The 23,296-nt window shown below is 43.7% G+C and overlaps 1 protein-coding gene across 2 annotated transcripts in view; it reads right to left on the minus strand.

Moving 5' to 3' along the window:
* The window catches only part of KCNQ1 (potassium voltage-gated channel subfamily Q member 1), a 386,395-nt gene that overhangs the window by 334,292 nt on the left and 28,807 nt on the right, over positions 1–23,296 (minus strand). For both annotated transcript variants that reach the window (XM_066609964.1, XM_066609959.1), the window contains exon 2: positions 4,168–4,258. In XM_066609964.1, the coding sequence (XP_066466061.1) occupies positions 4,168–4,258 (91 nt within the window). The remainder of the gene's footprint in view (positions 1–4,167; positions 4,259–23,296) is intronic.

Here is a 23,296-nt window from a genome sequence, read left to right on the forward strand (position 1 = left end):
TCCTCAGGTGCTGTAAACGTGCTGTGTAAACGTGCTCAGGTGCTGTAAACGTGCTTTACTGCATGTTTATGACACCTAGCAACAATGCTACAGGGTCATAAAACTGGACCTTAAGAGGCATAACATTATAGCACAGATGGTAATTCCTGGGAAAATGCATCACAATACATTCTAACTACATACATGCCCACTGAATGCTATCACAGTGTCCAGTAAAGCAGCTCAAAAATAAGTGGTCTAAGGAGGAATGTGTATGGGGCAGATTTTTTGTTATTCCACAAAAGAATAAAACAGGATGTAACACTTAAATCATCTTAAACTAAATAAGTAGCAGTGGTAGTCAGTTCACAGGAAAAGCACAAGATCCTCATCCTCAAAAAAGCACCTCATTTTTGAAGTCCTCAATAGCCTTGTCCCTCTTGTATCCCAATATATCCCTGCCCATTATCTTCCTTCTTCAGCTCCACCACTCTCAGTTATCTGAATGTCTCCTGCTCCCTTTCCCCACTGATGCCTCTTATACTTGAAACCCCCCCCCCCCGGACTCTTGCATGACGCCTCATTAAAAATTCCTCCTTAATTTCTCAATATTCTCCAATTTCCTCTTTTCTACATTTCCCTCCCTGGCATAAAATTTAAATGTAAGCTCCTCAGGGCAGGGACCTATTCTCTTGTACTCTGCAAAGCAATAAAAGTATGTATATTGAGGGGAAAACAGCAACAACAGTAACCAGTCTCATCTTGTATGACAGCAGGCATTTGAAGTTTCTCATCAGTATCATCAGTCCTGGAACCTGCCAAATGCTGTATTTATGTGAACCTTACAATCATTCTCAATGTGCATTGGCAAGTTGGCTAATCTTTTTCCCCCATGAAAACAAGAATCATATTAGTATTTGCTCAGCCATCACCTGCAACTAACTCTTCACCTCTACTTCCATATAAAAATTTCCATATCAGGCTGACAATACCAGAAAGTTGATCTTGTACTAACTTGCTGAATGGTGCCTGAAAGGCATAAAATCTGACCCCTATTGACATGAACTCTGAAAACTGACTCTCTGGAAACTGGAAGCTAAGGTTTTGCCAACATTAAATATTAACACCCCTATAATGGGGAATTCCCAACATACAAAACAACTGCAGGATTAAGTGCCTAAAGAATAGTCAGGCAAATAAAATATAAATGTTGGCTTGCCCCAAGAATATTAAGTAGGTAATACAATACAAGTGACTCCTACTGAAATGCTAGTAAGGAACCAAAGAACTGGGTATGGCTGCTTGTGCTGCTATTCGAAGGTATTCCATGGAACAACCTGATACAGTTTTCCTTGGAGGACACAGTATCAGGGGCCATCAACATTATTGTATGGGTAAGGATCATTGAGCACATTCAGAAGTTAAAAAAAATTCTCACTAATTAATTAATTTTTATGACAAAGATCTCTCTCTCTCTCTCTCTCTCTCTCTCACACACACACACACACACACACACACACACACACACTTACTGGTCTTAAAGCTTAATCATTGAAAGTCAAAATTCCCAGGAAATTCAACAGCCTGCAATCGCTGCAATGGGGGTCAGACTGGGTGACCACAGGGATGCACCAATAATCTCTGGAGCCCCCGCTGGAGCAGACTAGTCAGCGGAGGGGGTGTTCCGGTAATGGATCAGGGCAAGGATCAGGGATGGGTCAGGTCATGTTGAGAGAAGTCTTGGGGTGGGTATCAGGTGTTGCACTGGTATCTTATGCCTCTGGCCCAGTTTCAACATGCCATCTTGGACCCACTAGGATGGACACCAGCGATAGATCCAAGTAGACCCCTTAAGGATAAGGCAGTAGTGGACTAGGGCTGCAATCCTAACTACACTTACCTAGGAGCAAGCATTATTGACTATAATGAGACTTACTTCTGAGTAGACATGCCTAGGATTGGGCTCTAGGTAAGTAAAATTGCTATCTGGTCCCCAGCCAACACATAGCATGAAATGGAGGCTGCAACAGTGCCACTGCGTGCTCTGGGCTAGCCTAGGATAGGATTGGACTGTTAGTTATTAGAAGAATACCTGTGTGAGATTGGGTAACTTCAGGGCTACTGAAGGGTACTATACTGATTGGGTACTATAGGTTGAGTCTCAGTATCCACGAGAATTCCAATCCCAGAAGCCATGTGGATGCCAAACAAAAATCGTGTTAAAGGAAATCCATTTAAAGAGCAATGTCCCTTTACACAGTGATTTAAAAACAGCCTTGCTGACCTTTGTAATGCAGGACAGAGGCATCAGGCAGGCAATCATTCTCTCTCCAGACACTTAGAAAGGCTTCACTCTGAGGCAGTAACCCCTCCCTCCACCCTTCACCTTCTCCCTTCACCTTCAAAGTGGAGGCGATAATCACTTCCACTTTGCATTCTTTCACCTGCTCAGGGGGAAGAGAGGGGTCGCTTGCTTCCAAGTGAAGCTATTCTAAGTGTCAGGAGAGAGAGACTGCTTGTCTGCCAGCTGCCCTCTCCCACATTAAAGAGGCTATTGTTAAATGACTTTTTCCCCTTTAATTTAAAGGGCCCCTCTCATCAGTTGAAATAAAACTGCAGGTGAAAAATCAGTGGATAATTAGGTTATACATGTAAAATGCTATACAGCAGTGGTTCTCAAACTCACTTGTCAAGTTTGCTGTCTTTGCAGGGGTGGGGGATGGTGGCGATGCGAATGTTTTGAGATCTAGTGCTGCACTGGGAGAACATTCCATTCTCTGCACCGTTGCTGGCACTGGGAGAACATTATACCATTGCTGTATTCTGTATTAGCAGTGGCTCTCAAACTAGTGGGTTGAGACCCACCAGCCCAAGAAGCACTATCGCTGCCCCCTTAAGGAGCGGGACAGGGGAATGGTGGCGACATGAATCAAGACACCACTGGGGACAGAGGGCCTTTTTTACTCGCCCTCTGTTGCGGGGAGCCCTGTGGAGCCATCTACAGAGCTCCCCGCACCTCAGAACTTTGAAAAAATGCAATTGCAACCGGTTCCGGTTTTGTAGTCACTACCTGGAAGTGGGTTGCAATCGCCGCCTGCAGCAGCCTCCCAGGGGTACCATCCTCCTCCGCACCAGCCTCTGCAGGGCTCTCCAACATGAGGATAATTTACAAATAACGACTGAAACTCATTTCCGGTTTGCAATCGCAAAACCGGAAGAGGGTCGCAATTGTTATTGTGCCTGTCTCCGCATGTTGGAGAGCCCTGCGGAGGCTGGCACAGGGCTCCCTGCACCTCCCGCAGGCTGCTGCAGCCTCTGGTAAGTCACAACAAGCCCCTGTGCCCCTCCAAAGCCATGTGATCCTGGTGATCGAGTCGCTGCTTCCCCCCTTCCCCACAAGAACTTACAGCAGGGCTCAAACTCCCTACAAGCTTGAGAACAGCTGCCTTACCTTGAGGAGGCCTCTGTGACTGCCCCACAGGATGCAGCACATTCTCATTTAGCATGGCTGCATCAGTGCTGGAAAGTTAGTTAGAACTGGACTGAAAGCCTCAGAGGACTGGGGGGGGGGGGTTAAAATGAATTGTAGGAGCATTATTTTACTTTTACATTGTCCAACTGCAAGGACTACTTTTTGTCTCCCCATGTAAGCTTGGAAAGAAATTACTAACTAAACTCCATGGCACAGTGCTTGGACATTTCAACAAAAAAGAATACTGTGCTGCAGCGTTTCTCACACATTTAGCATCAGGACCCACTTTTAAGAAAAAGAATCTTGTCAGGACCCACTGGAAGTGATGTCATGACCGGAAGTGACATAATCAAGCAGGAACATTTTTAACAACCCTAGACTGCAATCCTACTCACACTTACCCAGGAGTAAGTCCTATTTACTATCGTTGTTAAAAGCATATACATAGTTGTCTGTTCAAAGTACAGGTCTGTAACATTTCCCCAAATGCAGTCACATGCTAGGGTAGCATCAAGTCTAATATATTAAGAATAAAATATTGAAATGAATGGGGACCCACCTGAAATTGGCTCGTGACCCACCTAGTGGGTCCCGACCCACAGTTTGAGAAACACTGCTATACTGTATATCAAATGCATGAGAAGAATGTATTTCCTAATCCAATTTTCCTCACAAATATAAAGGAAATGTAAATGAAGAAATTTCCATAAGCATACCATCCAAAATAATGTTCCTGTGGCCAAAGCTGCATACTGTTCAATTGTAGAAAGCACACTGAATATAAGGCAGATCAGCACTATGAGGAAACTGAAAAGAAAAACAAAACCAAAAAGAAAAGGTTACAAATATTAGAAAGACCAGAGTGAAGACTTAAATTAAAACAACTTTTTTTTCAGGAGTGTCTGTCCATCTCTAAAATTGAATCATGGTGGGGAAGAAGTGGGTGGACTGAAGATGCTCATCTGCGGAGAGGTGCAAAGGAAGCTTGGAGGCTACTTGGTGTTCACTTCAAACATCATGGCTACTTTTACTAGGATAGAGAGCAAAGCCGTTTTGAACAGACTTCCGCAATCTGTAAGAAATTTGCCATGGGGCATATTTGAGGAAGAGACTGGCCATTTAGTCTATGCATGTTCAGCTGGGGGTTATACCTGCACATAACCAAGTTGCCATGTGCATGTCCATAATTGGGTAGAGAACTATGGATCTAAACAGGTGCCACATGTGCAATTCCCCTTTCCCAATGCAATAGTCAGGGCTATGTGTACATATCTAAAGGCAGGTGAAATCTTGCTAATAGGCTGTTTGTGACAGGAAATGAAGGCCTGGATTCAGTTGACCCTGTTACTCCTGACTCACAAAGATAGCAGCTGATAGGATTTAACTGTTTTGGGTTGTCTCTTTTGCAATGGCCCCTTTAATGATCATGGTATTTTCAGAAGGATACTGGAGGGGGGCACAATCTGGCTAAAATTATGGGTCAAAGTGCAGTTTGTGGATTTAATTAAGAGCCACCCTACCCTCTTAAAATAATTTGTGTATTGCACATGGCATGGAAAATATTAGCTTTCTAAAAAACTGGATTTTAAAAAGCAGCAACTTTTAACTGAAAATATAAGAATTTTACAGAAGATAGTAACTGTTGTGATATATGCCCCAGACCTATATGAATTTACAGGCTAGACAGGGCAAGGTTAGGCCCTGACGTCTTGGCCTGAGTGCGTACACTGAGTGCGTGTAGCCCTGTTGCATCATGGGATTGGCTGATGACACAGGGCTTAGTATGGATGATGCAGTAGCCTGCAATACCATATCACAAGACTACAAGTCATAGTGTCACCAGATGATAACCTGCTTCCCATTGGCCAGTGCCAGTATATATTGGGGCTTGTACGAGCTGCTGTGTGGGAGATGTTAAGTGGATTGTCTGCAGGAAGCTACGTCGGTGGAGTTGGTGATTGGAGATTGTGGCAAGTTCTAGCTTTGTTCCTTTGCTTTGCTGTGCTGCCTTGGCACTGTACATACTTCAGTAAAAGGACATCTGGTGGTGGTGCACTGCTGTGTCTGTGCCTCGTTATTTCCCGGGAGCAACCGCCTGACCTTGGGTCTCTGGAGCAGCGGCGCTTCTGTGTACTCAACAGTAACACATAATTACAAATGACCATGCATACCACTATTTTGTTCTCAGAAGATAAGCACATATGTGCACACAGCTGCTCTTACATGCTTGTAACATTCAGGGAAATATTCAAAGGCCAAGTGCCAGCGGCGGACCTCCTCAGCCCCATTCCCGGAGCAAAGGTCCATGATGGCGCCCCCTGTGGGCTGTTACCACCCCCCCGCATGCAAGTCTGCCCCCCCGACAGTGCCTCACACAACTTGAGCCCACGTCAGGGAAGCCTCTCTGAGGTTCCCTGACGCTATAAACTGTGCTTCCAGGAAGCCAGAAGCACAGTTTCCAACCCTGTTGGGAGTCTCAGAGAGGCTTCCGCAGGGTCCTAGAAGCTTGCGCCTGGTCATCTGCCCCATAGACGTCTATGGTTGGTTCACAACTGTCAAGTGCTATATGAAGTAATCCTCCAGACCTCCCTGAAGTCTACCAATACAGTACTGTATGGTGCTCCTGTACAGAAAGCCAAGGCTCAGCAATCCTTGAACCCAGTGGGCATGCAAGAACATGCTCACTGGGTTCAAGGATTGCTGGGACTTGGCCACCTGCAAGCAGTTCCCAGCCAGGACCAGATGCCATGGGCAAGCAGCTCCTGGATTGAAGCTGTTGCAAGTGCTTCAGGGTCAAATCCTATCCAATTTTCCAGTGCCTGTGCAGCCGTGCTCATGGGGCATGTGCTACATCCTGTGGTTGGGTGGCAATCATGGAGGCTTCCACCAAGTCAGGAAATGTTTGTTCCCTTTCCTCAAGGCTGCATTTCAGTTGCACCAGCACTTGAAAGTTGGATAGGATTGGGCCTTCAGCCAGCTACAGCAGCGTCAACTGCTCTAACACAGCCTGTAGGCTACACAGATCTCAGATATGCCTGGAATTGGCTAAGGTTGCGTTGAAGAGTAGTGCAAGATGCCATTGGTACGGTGCAAAAGCAGTAGGTTCTGCCCAGTTCTGCCTCCCTTCTTCTATTATTTGTGCAGAATGAAAGCATTATTGTGTTCTGTTGGGTATTATGTCCATCTGAAGAGATATGCTTAAATAAATGCCAATTTTTTTTTCCAAATCTGAATGAGTTTCCTAAAAGTCTTCTGAAAATCACAGTAAGTGCCTTTTGTACTTTACAAAAAAAAAAAAAAAAGATGCACAAACAGGATACATATTTGTGCCAGGAGATAGAAAGCATTGTTTTATACCTCATGTTAGAGTGTTGTCTAAGAGACATTAAACTAAATCCAACGGTGCAATAATTTGTGAGACCACTTGAAGAGGTGAAAACAAGAGGACTGCTGTGACGTCTATGCATTACAGCACTGTGTAAACGCTAGCACCTATTTTCTTTCCAGTCATAGTTCTTTGGATCCAACCTAGTAAATATATTTTCAAGAATTTCTAAGATCATGTTAATTTTTATTTAAAGTATCAACATCCAACCACGTTACAACAGCAAATAAAACAAGTGTGCTTGAGGTTGTCTAGAAAGCAAGTTTTGAAAAGATCTGAAGTGCTACACAAATAAAAGTTATGAATCTTAGGAACAGTTTTTACATCAAGGTAGAAGTTAAGTGGATCTCAAACAGAAACTGGGCTAAGTTTCATTTGAAGCGCAAGTCGACTGTTAATGTAGTCAGTGATGGTTAACTGCTGAGCCAATCAATAAATACAACCAGCAGATGGCAGCAAGACAAAGCTTATGACAACTTTTCTCCTTAACCAGAAATGCATATTGTAGAAACACAGAAAACTGCCTGTAAGAAATGTATCTGAAGATCATCTAGTCCAATCCCCAGTAACGAAGGATCCACTACCCACAGCATTCTAATAGATCAGTGCAGGAAAACCAACCTCCTCAAAAGAGTCTAACACCTAATTTTCTCTACAACCAAATCAGCAGTTGGTGACCAATAATGTTGACTTTTAAAATCAATTTGTTCATAGAAAATGCACATGAATCAGATCATTCAGATAACCAGCCACATTTCCAGAAACTGATACTGTTATATTTTTTTTAAATGACTGTTTCTATCATCACATTAAACATGTTAGGGCACAAAGGATGAAGTATGGAACCCTTAATACTGTTGTTTTTAAAACACTTTATAAGCAGATTCACATAAAAGCACTTGGAAACTCTCAAGTGCCTAAAGTAAACAAAGCCTGAGAAGCTGCAATTATTTCATCTGTGGTCTAAGAGCTACAGGAAACCTAAAGGATTCATTTAGAAATGCCTTCAGCTGCAGGACACATAAGGAATTCTTTCTGGGAATGTTCACATTTGTGCTTTTTTGTTTAGCTAAGGATAAATATTTTCTCTATGCCTAGATAAAATATTTCTCTTTAGTTAGACACTTCCGCATACATCTTCCTTGTACAGCCAGCAATTAATAGGCATTTTCAAAATATATGTGCTTTGTTATTCCCTTAAAGTGCATTCTTCAGCAGCGCTATTGGCTCCAAAAGCTGCCAGCATTCACCACATACTTGCCACACAATGCTTTTCCGTCACTTGGGCTCTACTATATCCCCCTTAAACTAATCTTTCTGGCTTATCCTAGCTTGTTAGTGCCTTTCTTACCCTTCTCAGCTTTCCCGCTTGTCTTGTCTTTACACAGAAATCCTTCCTCGTCTACCTTCTGCATGACATCCACAAACCATAATGAAGAGGCAAGATTCAGTTATTAGATGAAAGTAAAAGGCTATAACTTTATTTAATCCAACCAAGGCTCAGCAACTATCAAGGGCACAATTCTGTCCAACTTTCCATTGCCAATGCAGCCACGACAACAAAATGTGCCCTGCATCCTGCAGTAGGCAAGTCATGGAGGCTTTCTCAAGGTAAGGAAACATTTGTTCCCTTAACTTGGAGCTGCATTGTGGCTGCATCAGTCCTGGAAAGTTGGGAAGAAGTGGGCGATAATAATACTCCAAGCCTGGGGCAGTGAAGTTCCACATTCCAATACATTCAGGGTAAACATACCCCAACTCCATACCTGTGATTAGTATCTTCCATAAGAGAGGCACTTCCAGGTCACAACTACCAACACTCACTGACTCTGAGTAGGTGAATTGGTTCTCCCTCAAGAGGCTCCATTCTCTTCCCCCACTCCATATCAAATGACCCTTACAGGGAGGTTCAAGAAAAGCCCTTCACCAGACAGAGTCTAAGGCTGCCCACCAATTCCCCTAATCCTATAAACCCTCTGCCCAAACTGACTCACTACACCAACTATGGTAAATTTGATATCACTTTCTGAAACAGGATATAGAAGGGGGAAAAGGATCTTGGGCCAACATGGACTGAAACATGGTAAAATAGTTGTACTCAAGCCCTTAACAGCAAGCAGCATAGCCTGCCCTGCTTCTTGGGCTTTCTGCTCAAAAGCCAAAATAGGTTGGGAGGAGGTCAACTGGTTTGTGGATTTGGGCAAACCCACTGATATCAGTGCGTTTGCACAAATCCACATGCCTGTTGACCTCTGGATTTTCAAATATTTGGATTTTCAGAAGGCATTTGACACAGGCCCAAATCCTAACCCACTTTCCAGCACTGGCATAGCTGTGCCAGTGAGATGTGTGCTGCATCCTGCAGTTGGGTGGCATTCATGGAGACCTCCTCAAAGTAAGGGAAAGTTTGTTCCCTTACCTCAGAGCTCCATTGCCCTTATATCAGTGCTGGAAAGTGGGTTAGGATTGTGCCCATAGTCCCTCATCAAAGAGAAAAGAGAAAGCTCATGAGGAAACTCCAGTCAGAGAATAAGAGGTGAAAAGCAGTGTGTCCCAAGGATCGGTCTTGGGACCAGCACTTTTTCAAATGACCTGGAGTTGGGGATAAGGGGTGCGGTGCCCAAGTTTGTGCACAATACTGAACTTTTCCAGATGGTGAAATCCAGAAGGGATTGTGAAGAGTTCCAAAAGGATCTTTCTAAACTAGGGAATGGGCAACCAAATGGAAGATGTCCTTCAGTAAATGTAAAGTTATGCATATTGGGGCAAGAAATCAAAACTTCACACATATGCTAATGGGTTCTGAGCTGTCTGTGCAAGATCAGGAGAGATCTTGGAGCTCTGGTGGACAGCTTGATGAAAGTGTCAACTCAATGTGCAGCAGCGGTGAAGAAGGTTAATTCCATGCTCATTAAAAAAAAAGGTGTTGAGAATAAAATGGCTAATATTATTATGCCACTGTATAAATCTATGGTAAGGCCACATCCAGAATATTGTGTCCAGTTCTGGTAGCCACATCTCAAAAGGATATAGTGGAACTGGAAAAGGAGCAAAAGAGAGTGATCAAAAGGATTAGTGTGGTGGGGCACCTCCCTTATGAGCAAAGACTACAATGTTTGGAGCTCTTCCAACTAGAAAGATAGCATCTGAGGGGGAAAGGATTGAGACATATAAAATTATGCATGGAATGGATACAGGAAAGTTCTTTTCCCTCTCACGCAAAACCAAAATCAGGGCCATTCACTAAAACTGAGTGGCGAGAGAATTAGAACAGACAAAAGAAAATATTTCTTGACCCAGCACATAACTAATCTGTGGAATTCCTTGCCACCTGATGTGGTTATGGCATCTGGTTAGATGCCCTCAAAATGGAATAGGACAAATTTATGGAGAAGAAGTAATCGCAGATTACTAGTCATGATGACTATGTGCAGCTTTTAGAGGTCGCCTACCTCTCAGTGCCAGATGCAAGGGAGTGGCAACATGATACAAATATCTCTGAGGCATCTGGTGAGCCGCTGTGAGATGCAGGAAGCCGGATTAGACGGACCCTTAGACTGATTCAGCAGGGCTCTTCTGTGTAAGAGCTCACCCTCCTCCCCTGCATTGGTAATAAATTTGCCCCTCTCCTACCCATTTGGACAAAGTTATTACTGAACAGTTGTAAGCCTTCCGGGCACAGAATGTCCTGCAAAGATCGCTTCATGAAGGATTTTTAAAACTTGACAATGTTCTTAATACCATCCAAGCTTTGTCATTCTTCCCTGTGGTTGGCTCCTTACCAGAACACCTCCTTAAACAATCATAGGACTATATCTTGTAAGCATGTCAAATGATGAAGATACATGCTACATTTTTAAAGTCACTGGAGGAGCACCCTCACCACACTCAATTGAATCTGTTCCACTAGAGGAAATGTGTTTTGCTACAGAGCTCCAAAAACCAGATTCAAAGAGAACTTGGCTTAGCAGAGTGCTGAGTGGCTGATCTCCGTGGTGGCATAAAGAACTTTCTCAAATGCAGGAGCAAAAGTAGAAGGCCAGATTCACAAATGAAGAGGGGAAAAAAAACAATAATTGGTTTGTAAAAGAATTGTTGGCCATTTTAACAAGAGATAGGGAGCGGTATTTGTAAGGAACCCAAGGTGGTAATACTAGTAAAACAGGTTTACCAGAAGTGACATAATGCAGTTGATTTCAGAGCTCCCAGGTCCACTAGTATACAATTATTTCAAAGCAACTAAAGTCAAAAGGGCTTTCTAGTTTGAGTGTTTGACAAATCCTAATGGTTACTTGTAAATACCTGTTGAAAATGCCAAAATTATATCCGTCCTTTTAGTCCAGAGTGCACCACTGTGCACCCAGAATGTGGTCCCTGTCGGGATCACATCCAAACGTTTCACCTGGGTGCCATGCGGCATCCTCCTCATCGTAGGGCAGGGACACTCTGGGCAGCCACGTTGTCTGCCCGGTGTCCCAGAAGGCCATGTGAGAGGACATCCCGGCAGACTCAACTCCCCTGAATGTCCCTGTCCTCTGAATGAAGAGGACATAGTGCAGCACCCAGGCGGAACAAAAAGGTCGGCTCACCAGGTGGACAGATTCACAGGCCACGGTTTGCATGGCCCTGGTTTAGTCAAATGTTTCTCACAACGCAACCCTAAGGTTGTCGTGCTGGTTCAAGGTGTTGCAAACATGCGTAGGTCTAGTGCCAGCCCAGCAGTGCTGGATCCCATCCCCGTGCTGGCTGGCATAGGTAAGGTTGTGCCAGGGAGGGTGGTAGGGAAGATGCATTTTTGAGATGGGGTGAAACAGGGGACAGATTGAGTCCAGGAGGGAGGCGATAGAGTGGCTTCCGCCATATCCTAACCCCCCTCCCGGCCGGCCCAGGGTTACACTTGGCTTCCTGGATTTGTGCGCACGGATCCAAGAAGCCCCATAGAGATGATTGGGACTTTACCAAGGAGACCTCCAGCCTGCTCCTAAATTGCACTGGATGCAGAGCAGGTCACGCGTCCCGGCTGTACCAGTGCAGCTTATGATTGCGCTGTGAGTTGTCTACTTCACAGAAAGGCACCATTTAATTTGAAAACTAAACAAGCGGAAACCTTGGTCATGCTCCTTGCTCCATTTGTTAACAGTTTTACCAAAGGTTTTCTAGTTTAATGACCAAAGCACACTTATACATCATTCGTGACACATTACATAGAAACATAACCTTTGTTTTAGATATGGTGAAATCAAGAAAGCTGCTGGTCCACCCACTGCATGTCTTCAGGCCAAGCAATTAATCTGAAGACAAATTACATTCCTCATATTAGTGCTTTGTGATGCAACAGATGCAATAAAGATGTATTTGTTATTCAACTATCAATCAGCTAGTGCACTTGTTGTGGGGAAATCTTCTGAGGACTCATTTAAATGTTTCCTCTTTCTGAGGACAGCTTTGGCCAACACAGCATGCAGCAAACTACCATATTCCTGAGTCATGTAAATAATCTCTATATTTTAAAGAGTAATTTTTGAAATGTGAATTTATCTCCTCACTGGAAAGTTACAAATGCTGCTTTTTTCCATGCCAATTTCAGAGTCCTAAAAGCATCATTCCAGGAAAGATTTCTTGAAAAGGCAAATGAGCACAAATGAAATCACTAACCAGCAATAACATTGGAAAAATAGTTGTGCTTTTGTGCATTTGTAAATTAGATTAACATTTAGGTGCCACAATTTCACAGTCACCAACCTGTGCAACATGTGTGGTCAAGACAGAGAACATACACGAGTTTCTTGATCCAGTAACTTAAGACAGCAGCACAACACAATCTCAATTTGCTATACAGTAGTGATTTCCAACTTTTTTTTGTCTCACGGAGCACTGATAAGGTACTAAAACAGTCAAGGCACACCATCAGTTTTTGGACAATTGACAAGGCACACCGCACTCACAGCAGAGGCTCATGTTCCCTAGTGGCCCTATTAAAAAATGATCCTCCCCCAAACTCCTGCGGCACACTTGCAGACCATCCACAGCACACCAGTGTGCCATGGCACAGTGGTTGAAAATGGCTGCTTCACAGGTTATTTTCGAGGGTTCCATTCCCAGAACTCATTAGGATGGCAAAAATTGCACTAAAGCAAATCCATTAAAAAACCAATGTCCTTTAGTTCACTGATTTAAAAACAGCCTTGCTGACCTTTTGTGATGCACAGAGAGGCAATCAGTCTCTCTCCAGGTGCTTAGAAAGGCTTCACTCTGAGGCAGTGAGCCCTCCCTTCCCAGAGAGACCAGCAAATGGAAAGAATGGAGGAGGTGATAATGACTTGCATTCTTTAATGTGCTCAGGGAGGGGTCGCCTGCCTGGGAGTGAAGCTGTTCTAAGTGCCTGGAGAGAGGATTGTCAGCCGGCTGCCCTCTCCCCCATTAACAAGACAATTGTTAGTCTCTCTTTTTTTTTCTTAGTCCCCTCTTTTTTCTTAGTCCCCTCTTGTTAGTCCCCTCTTTTTTCCTTTGATTTAAAGGGCCCTTTCTCATTGTTGAGAGAAAACTGCAGGTAAAAAATCTATGGATAATTAGGTTATACCTGTAGTCCTTGTTGCTAGGAAAGCATTTGGATAGCCTAACCTCTCGGTTGGTATACAATCCTTATCCTATCTTATGTGAAACCCATTCTCCCTTTGGCTATGCATCCACCAAAGTACAGAGAACCTGCCTTATGCTTGCAAAGTGTTCTGTGGTCCTCTGATGAAAAACAAGAGAAAGATAAGCTAAGCCATGTGCTATCTCTATGACATCATGTACAAATGGGGGGTCAAGTACTATTCTCCAATTTCTGGGCAGAGACTACAGTCTTGTCTGAGGTTCATTCATATTGCATGCTGCACAAACAGTATCTCGCCTGCCAGAGCCACTGAACTTTTAATCAAGTGAAGTTAGGCAAAGGTTAAGTAATTTTCCACATTTTATTAAGATGTTGTGTGTACACACTCACAACTGTTTTAAAATGTTGCTGGGAATAAAACTGATGGCTTTATGACCATATACTTTCTAAAGTATCTGCTTGTATATTTTGCCAGCATAATTTATTATAACCACTCCCTCTACTGAGTTTTAACTGTAAACTACTAAAAAAAGGCAAGAATGGGTTTGGTAGTTACAGGCAGAGGAGGAGTCAGCGAAATACAGGTTGGACAATGGCAAAAGAGCCAAACCTGGTTACCTAAAACAAACAAGAATGTACAAGTGTACAGTGCGGCACATGAGCTACATCATCTTACTATCTACATGTGAAGACCAAATTCAGCATATTTTACTCTCAGAGATTTTTATGGCTGCACCAATGATTACAAATAGATTATACCTGGCTAGTGTTTGGTTGTTCTGAGAGTTATACATGCAGCATGAGCGCCATCAGTGTCTCCCATGACAAACTTCATCACTGAAAATAATGTATGAATTTGTGGATGAAAATACTATTAATTAGATGATGGCAGGACAGCAGTCAGGGCAAGGAAGGAAGCACAACAAAATTTGCTCATGTTTCTCCCACAAGAACAAGCTGATTGGAGTATCATCCTTTTGAACCAAGTAATACTATAGTAATAGCGAGTTAAAGGAGAAAGCATAAGGAGACAAAATATTATTTCTTATGTAGGAAAAGACTAATGTAGTCAGGAGAGAAAGATAGACAGGGAAAGCCTGTGAATGGAAGTACAGAAAGGGGAGCATGGAAGATATTCATAGATTACAGAAACAAAAAAGGGATGAATTCAGTAAGTAGTTATTTCCAAATTACATTCACAAATAACTGAATTACATACACACAGAAGAAACAGACACCACATCCACTGATAAGTCTGGGAATTGCAACAAACCAATCATGTTGACGTGATCTGGACTCCTTGCATGATCGTGTGACTCTCCTATTTTCTTATTGTGAAGTCTTCTTTGTGTCTTGTTTTCTGCACAGTGGCATAGCAAGCACGGGGTAGTCTGTACTGGTTGCCAGGCCACAAAGGGGTGCCACATGAGACCTAGCAAATGTGGCGGCAGTGGGACCCAGGAGAAGCAGCTCTGAAATGACTTGGCCATGCTGCTCACCACCACTGAAGCAAGGGCCTTGGAAGGAAGGAGGGGTGTAGGCTGAGGCTGCATGTGCATCCCAGTAGGAAATGGAGATTTCACACTGGAAGGTCAGCATAACAGTTTCAGATTAAAATGAACCTCCTCATCCACCTAAGAATGAAGTTCTCAAATATCCAATACCCATCCAATACCAGAAGTGATTGTGAGGAGCTCCAGAAGGATCTCTCCAGACTGGCAGAATGGGCAGCAAAATGGCAGATGCGCTTCAATGTCAGTAAGTGTAAAGTCATGCACATTGGGGCAAAAAATCAAAACTTCACATATAGGCTGATGGGTTCTGAGCTGTCTGTGACAGATCAGGAGAGAGATCTTGGGGTGGTGGTGGACAGGTCGATGAAAGTGTCGACCCAATGTGCGGCGGCAGTGAAGAAGGCCAATTCTATGCTTGGGATCATTAGGAAGGGTATTGAGAACAAAACGGCTAATATCATAATGCCATTGTACAAATCGATGGTAAGGCCACACCTGGAGTATTGTGTCCAGTTCTGGTCGCCGCATCTCAAAAAAGACATAGTGGAAATGGAAAAGGTGCAAAAGAGAGCGACTAAGATGATTACTGGGCTGGGGCACCTTCCTTATGAGGAAAGGTTACGGCGTTTGGGCCTCTTCAGCCTAGAAAAGAGACGCTTGAGGGGGGACATGATTGAGACATACAAAATTATGCAGGGGATGGACAGAGTGGATAGGGAGATGCTCTTTACACTCTCACATAATACCAGAACCAGGGGACATCCACTAAAATTGAGTGTTGGGCGGGTTAGGACAGACAAAAGAAAATATTTCTTTACTCAGCGCGTGGTCGGTCTGTGGAACTCCTTGCCACAGGATGTGGTGCTGGCGTCTAGCCTAGACGCCTTTAAAAGGGGATTGGACGAGTTTCTGGAGGAAAAATCCATTATGGGGTACAAGCCATGATGTGTATGCGCAACCTCCTGATTTTAGGAATGGGTTAAGTCAGAATGCCAGATGTAGGGGAGAGCACCAGGATGAGGTCTCTTGTTATCTGGTGTGCTCCCTGGGGCATTTGGTGGGCCGCTGTGAGATACAGGAAGCTGGACTAGATGGGCCTATGGCCTGATCCAGTGGGGCTGTTCTTATGTTCTTATGTTCTTATGTTATGTTCATCAGTGATAACTATGCTGCCTGCTGCAGACCACTGAAGCTTGGCTCAAATCAAGCAAGGGCTCTGTTGTTCATTGATAACTAAGACCCCAAACCTGGGCTCAATGCATCGGCTTACCACCGGTGCGCACTGTTGCAAACGTGCCATAAGGCATGATTGTGAGGCTTACCGCTGGGCGAGCACCCATGCTAGCCTAGCGCTGGGCTAGTGCTGGGCAGGTGCCCGGTCTGCACCGTTTGGCAGTTGCACAGACAGTTGAACCGTGGAGAGGAAAGCAGGGGCAGGGGGAAGGTGGGGAGGAGGCATTCTGGGGAGGGGGCAAGGAGGAGGAATGATGGGAAGGGGAGAAGAGGGGAGGCAAAAAGAGGGCGGGCAAGAGGTGTGCCGCGGGGAAGGAGTGAGGGAGGGAGGGAGGCGGGTCCGGTGGAGCTCTGCTCCACTGGATCCAGAACACTCGTGTGGGGCTTGCCACCTGACACAAATACTCTTACTTCACCATCAACCTTTTTGTTGGCAGTGAATCGAATAGCCCCATTATAAGGCTACTTCCCTTATCTGGGATGAAAGTCTGCCACCCGCAGCTGCCATTGGCATGCAGGATGCGGTGGTGGCTGTTTTCAGTGCCACCGCAACCACATGCCAAGGGAACTCAGGATTGGGCTGACCGCTGCCTGCTGCAAATCACTGAAGTTCCACTCAAACCAAGCAAAAGCCCTGTTGCCTGCTAGCCAGGCAAGATCAATCTAGGGGATCAATGGAGAAATCTCTCCTCCTAGTATTATTTGCATCAAGTGACCCTGCCTGCTATCAAGAGGAAAAGCTTCCCACAAGACCGAGCCACCCTGGAACCACTGGAGAACAACACATTTTCAGCATAAAACAAGCTGTAAAGACAATGAGAAATGCAAGTGATCTAAAATGCTAGAACAGGGATTCTCAACTTTATGTTACTGCAACCCCCTCAAAATAATAAATAAATTTATGAGACCTCCCCCTCCAGGAACGTTCGGTATGGATGTGGCAAGTGAGACAGAACCACCCCATCATACTCCATGGAAAAGCACCACAGCTGCCCTGCTGTTTACACCTGAGGAGGCTCTCTTTACACCTGAGAAAGCTGGTGTTAGGAGAGCCTCCTCGGGCGTAGGGAGAGTCTCCCTGGATGTAAGGAGGCGAAGCAGCTGCATTGCTTTTCCATGGACTAGGATGGGGTGGTTCTGCCTCACCTGCCACACCCACACTGCATGTCCCTGCCCCCCTCCCATATTACAGCTAGTCACAACCCACACTTGGTGAATCCTTCAAGTAAGACAATTGGTTCATTAAGTTCAGTACTGCCTACACTGTCAGAGGATTTCTGGGGTTTCAGACAGGTCTTTCCCAGTCCTGGCTCGAGATTCTAGGAATCAAACTTAGTTCTTCGGAGCTTTGCAACCCCTTTCCAAGCTGTTTCTAACTCCCCTGGGAATAATGACCCACACTTTGATAATCCCTGTCCTAGAAAATTCAACTGTGTATATTTTTATATTACTTGTCTATGTACCTATTTGGGATCCTATATAAAAATAACAACAGAATGAGACAACAACAGAATGAGTAAAAAAAAAATTTGAAACTAGTTCAGCTTGAGGTTTGAACTAATATATTTTATACTTTGAATTTGCTGTGTGAAGTCACAAAACCTAAATTTAAAGCCCTTTAAGAAGTCTTTGGAAAACCAAATCATTGCCAATCTGTCCTGAGTAGCCAAGTTGTCATGTGTACACTGTTAGCAAAAGCAAGATGTCAGATTTCAGCCTCAGTTCTGAGTCCCTAAGATTAAGTTGCTACTCGAGAGTGTATATTTAGACAGTGTTGGTTGAATGTATTGAAATGATCTTCCAATGATTCAAGAACATCTCTCTGAGCAACACATGTTCTTGATGTAAACTAATTGTGCTTTAAGATATACACCTTCCATGCTATTCTTGAAGGTTTCATAAAAACGCAAAATATTAATATCCATGTCAACTTTAAAAACTGCAATTGGCTTGTTTAATCCTCATCTAAGAAACTGAACAAACCCAACATTTTTGTTCAGAAGTGTAATTAGTTACCCCAGATAAAAGTTGTACTTATAAATGAACCCAAGAAAATTTAATTTAGTCAGGATACAAAGTTACTCCAATTGGAAATCCAATTTATTTCTAGTATAATGCTGTAACCCAGACACTTTTTTGCTCGTAGGAAATAAATGGTTAATTGGGATTCATTTTTCTTTGGAGATATGCACCAGGTGGCCTGTGACAGTATCTTAAAAGGACAAAAAGCTAGAGCAACTAACTACTGCATTTACACGAAAGAAGTTATTTAGAGCAGTGTTTCTCAAACTGTGGGAACCACTTGGTGGGTCGTGAGCTAATTCCAGGTGGGTACCCATTCATTTCAATATTTTATTTTTAATATGTTACACTTGATGCTACCATGGTATGTGATTGCATTTGGGAAAATGTTACAGACCTGCACTTTTAACAAGCTACTATGTATATTCGTTTAACAATGATAGTAAATGGGACTTACTCCTGGGTAAGTGTGGGTAGGATTGCAGTGTAGAATTGCTAAAGATTGTCCTGCTTGATTATGTTACTTCCGGGCATGACATCACTTCCGGTGGGTCCTGACAGATTCGCATTCTAAAAAGTGGGTCCCAGTGCTAAATGTGTGAGAACCACTGATTTAGAGTAAGCAGTTAACGCTAAAAAAAAAAGGTGACTGTTACCTCCCGGTAGGCTGCCCAATTGCAAATGGGTTTCCATGGATAATCCCATCTATTTTGGTGACATATGTTTGAGAAGAAAAAAGGAGCAAGGAGATTATAAAAGAAGGGGATAAGAACTGGCATGTACCACTGCAGCCTGATCCAGCCCTTCCTGTCTCCTCTCCGTCACCAGTTCCTCTCCCTCCCCCTGACTATAGCCTACAAACAACCACTCTTTTGCAAGGTACAACAGCCAGAACTACACAGGGAAGCATGAAATGCTGCTTCAAAGATAACACCAAGATAGCTCCATAGCCCAGTGAGTAGGAGGTATGCATGGAGAACTTACGGGCCTGCCAAGAGAAGGGCTTGCTCCACTGTAAGAGCCAGGCTCCCACATGAGAATACTCATAATCTGAGTCCATGAACCACTGTCATTCCTTGGTGTCTGGAAATCTGCATTATTAGCATCCCAGATGCCAAGGATCCTAGAAGAAAACATTTTCCAAGTATGAATTGACTGACTTGGTAAACTACGCGGACATAGTCCAGCAGTTCTCAAACTCTCAGGAAGAATTTGAGCCACTGTAAATCTCGTTGGGGGTGGGGGGAAGGCAGTGACACAATCCCCACAGCTGGAAAATAGTGAAAAACCGCAACCGCGACCCACTTCCAGTTTTGCGTTTGCAACTCTGAAATGGGTCATGATCGCATTTTTGAAAGTTTACAAGCTGTGGGGAGCCCTGCAGAGCCCCCCACAGGGCTCCCCGGACCCCCTGGACCCTGGCAGCAGGTAAGGCTTACTAGGGAAAGTTCCCTCTGCACCCACAGCAGTGCGATCCTGGGAATCGCGTCGCTGCCTTCCCCCACCCACGCCCCTTAAGGGTGCAAGGTCCAGGGCTCTCAGGCTGGGGCATTGCAGTGCCCCAGTTTGAGAACTACTGACATAGTCCATGACTCTTCGCGCTTGCAGCATTCAAGGTGCCAGGCAGGGAGACAGGCACATTGGCTTGACAGTAAGCCAAACCAGAGAAGAATTTTAGTGGCACTCACTTCATAATTGAGACAAGCACTAAAAGCTAGAAAAAGTCATACTCTGAATCACAGATTTCTGTAGCACCCCTACTTTTGACCAGGTACGTAACATCTGCTTTCATTAATGCATTAATAGGTCACCTATGTTGATGGGTAATAACCTTTTGCTTTGTAAATTCACCTTTTGTATTACAAGTAAAGCTTGTGTTCTCCTCTTTGTCCTGAAAAAGCTTGGCAGCATGTTTGGAAAATTACATAGCCGGTAATTTTCAGAACAGCAAAATAAATGATAAGGTGCGACTGACAAATCTGATGTAGTAATATAGTACCGTTTTACGTGTCTCTTCTATAAGCATAGCCCAACCTCAGATGAACTCAGATGAATTAAAAGCACCAATCTGAAGCATCAGGAGCCAGATGACCATGAACTGAACGCTATCTAATATGCTCATCTTGCATTAGACTCATTGGTGTACATACATAATTATCAGATGCAAGAAGTGAGTGGTTCAAACAATACTTTTATCCCTTGCTAGTATATACAGATATGCACCACTTAACAACAGAGATACGTTCTCCTATCCCTGATGTTATGTGATTAGGTCATTAAGTGAACATTCAGTCCAATCTATTGCCTTGGTTGTGTAAACAGACACTCGCTGCCAGACACTAGCTGGCTTCACATGTTACTGGAGGGAGATTGCCTCTCCTTTGCATTAAGAGCCTCTCTGTTGTGTAAACAGACTGTCTGCTGTAGGCTATGGGAGATGCAATTGCCTCATTAAGAGCATCTTTATTGTCCTTTGACCACCGTTATATATGCAGTCTGTTATTAAGCGAACAGTTGTTAAGCCTGTATAAAAATTATTACTGGATTTTGTCTTGCATAAGTGGCTATCTGTAGTAAAGATCTGTTTCAAAAGTGATATGTCACGTCCCTCGTAAAATGTGATACAATGACAACCTTTCTGAAAACTTTTCCTTCTGTAAGTTTGCTTATTTATATCAACAGAATCCTCCTGTTAGTCAAACAGTGTCCCATCTGATTCTGGCAGATGTAATAACTCCTTGGGTTGGATGCAAAGATATCCTTTCACAAGCAGAAGGCATTGCCCACTCACAGAAGGGCCGGCTTACACCTGAATTCAGTAAAACGGAATCCAAAGATGCTCTTTTGCCAAGAGTCTTCGCAATTATGAAAACTACTACAGAACTATTGTGTTGCATAAAAATACTGGCAAATGTTTTCCTTTCGTACCTTGCATTGTATCTTGGTACCAGCAAAATTGCTATACCAAATGAAAAATCTCAGCCAATTAAAAAACCGACAGAAAGGAGCAGTTGGGATCAGGCAATACCAGTAGCTCATGCAGTGACATGCTGAGTACCAAGATGCAATCATTCCAAGGGCACACATCCTTATCCACATTTTGCTGTAATGAATCCCACAGATTAATCATACTCTGCGAGAAGAACTGCCTGGCTTTACCTGTCCTCTCACCGGTCACTTTCACTGGATGATCCCTGGTTCTGGTGTTGTGATGGTGAAAGAAAAATCTCTCTCTGTCTACTTTCTCCACACCAGACATAATTTTATAAGTCTCAATCATGTAACATCATCTCCCAGTTTTCCTATTTCTACACTTAGAGCCCCAAACACTGTAGTCTTTCCTCAGAAAAAAGGCATTCTGGATCCCTGATTTTCTATTATTTTCTACACCTTTTCTGTTTTCTTTACAGATTACAGGTGTAGAGAGCTCTGAGCATTCTTCATTTGCATGCCCACACCAGCTATGACTCCACTCCACTCCATCTTCTTTCCTAGGACAATTATAATGCCCGTCTAGACCATGTTGCTAGAAAGACCCAACTGTTCATCCAGAACAGGAAACAGCAAAATTGTTTTGCAGGGAAAACTGCCCTGTGAGGCAGGAATGCAGCCCACACTGAACTGTTCCAGAGTACTGGGGAAGGCAGCAAGTCTGACCGGCAATAAGAACCAGAGTTTGACCGCCTATCCATCTTCAAATAGTGAAGACAAAGCCCAGAGCAGTGCACACTGCACACATTTCTTGTGCTATAGTGCAGGGCTCTCCAGACTCTGGCGCGCGAGCCAGATCCAGCATCCTGCCTAATCCCTTCTCCCCCCCGCCCCCCCCAGGTGAGCAATACTTACCATTCTGCTGCAGCACAACATCTTATTGCCCTCCATTGCTATACAGGGATGCTCTGGATGTCTGCTCAGACATCCAGCTGCACAGCCTGCTGGGAAACTAGATGCAATTGCCCAGAGCATGCCTGTAAAGCAATGAAGGGCAATAAGATGCAGCACTGCAGTAGAATGGTAGAATGGTAAGCGCCATTCGGAATGGGGAGGTTTTCCCAGGATGCAGCAGTCTCCAATTTGGAGACCACTGCTGTAGTGTAACACCAAACCTCAAACACACTAAAAACAACACTGGTACAAACAAAATTCAACTGAGGAGTTTGAAGAGCTGCAAATGTAAAAACTAATTATAAAACTATTTTTAAATACATCACAAGCAGGAAGCTAGCTAGAGACCAAGACGTCTAAATGAAAACTGTGTCAAAGGAGCAATCACTTCCTCTTCTAATATGGCAGGAAATTGTGTTGTGAAGCACTTCATTATTACATTCAGTGGCTATGCTGTTGCATACGCATACACAGTCACTTAACTTGGGGCTACATGGGTAATTTAATTGCTTACTTCAGCGACCTCATGGTTTGGGCTCCTCTCAACAATTTGATTTTGGATGGAACTGCGCTGCTTAAGTAAACAGATCCACTACTATTTTATGGTACTAAAAAGAATAATAAGAAGATTTTTAAGTGTGTCAACTGAAAACTTTGCTAAACTGCCATTCAAAAAGGTTGTTTCCATCCCTGCTTGAAGAGGCTCATTCCAGATTTCTATTTATTGCTAACAATACTGGCTAACAGTTCTTCAGTTTAGATCAGGAATACATCACTATTTGTTAATGAAACCACAACAATTTTGAACACTGCAAAGAATCAACAATGATTCTTTCCCCAAAGGGTTTAAGTTTCAACAGGTAAGGGTAAAGTATACACTATGAAAAGTTGTTTCAATAGTCTGTATTATTTTAATAGGTGTGGCTAAATCCTCATTTCCCATCACATAATTTTTAATTATTTTTAATGAACAAAGCCATTTTTGATCAAAGGAGATCCTAAAGAGAAGGAAGTGTTCCATAAGACATTACATATGTTTCATAATTACCATGAGGGGAACTCCTTCCTATTGAGATACCTAACTGGCCATTGCACCAAGTCCAGCAAGCCATGTACATGCTGTCAAATTGTGTGGGCAGACCCTTCTGGTGCCTGTCCCTCTTCGTTAACTCAGCACACACACTTCTCCCTGCTTTGCCCTGGTTAAT

The sequence above is a fragment of the Tiliqua scincoides genome, chromosome 1 (genome assembly GCF_035046505.1).
Source record: "Tiliqua scincoides isolate rTilSci1 chromosome 1, rTilSci1.hap2, whole genome shotgun sequence".
NCBI classification, from domain to species: Eukaryota; Metazoa; Chordata; class Lepidosauria; order Squamata; family Scincidae; genus Tiliqua; species Tiliqua scincoides.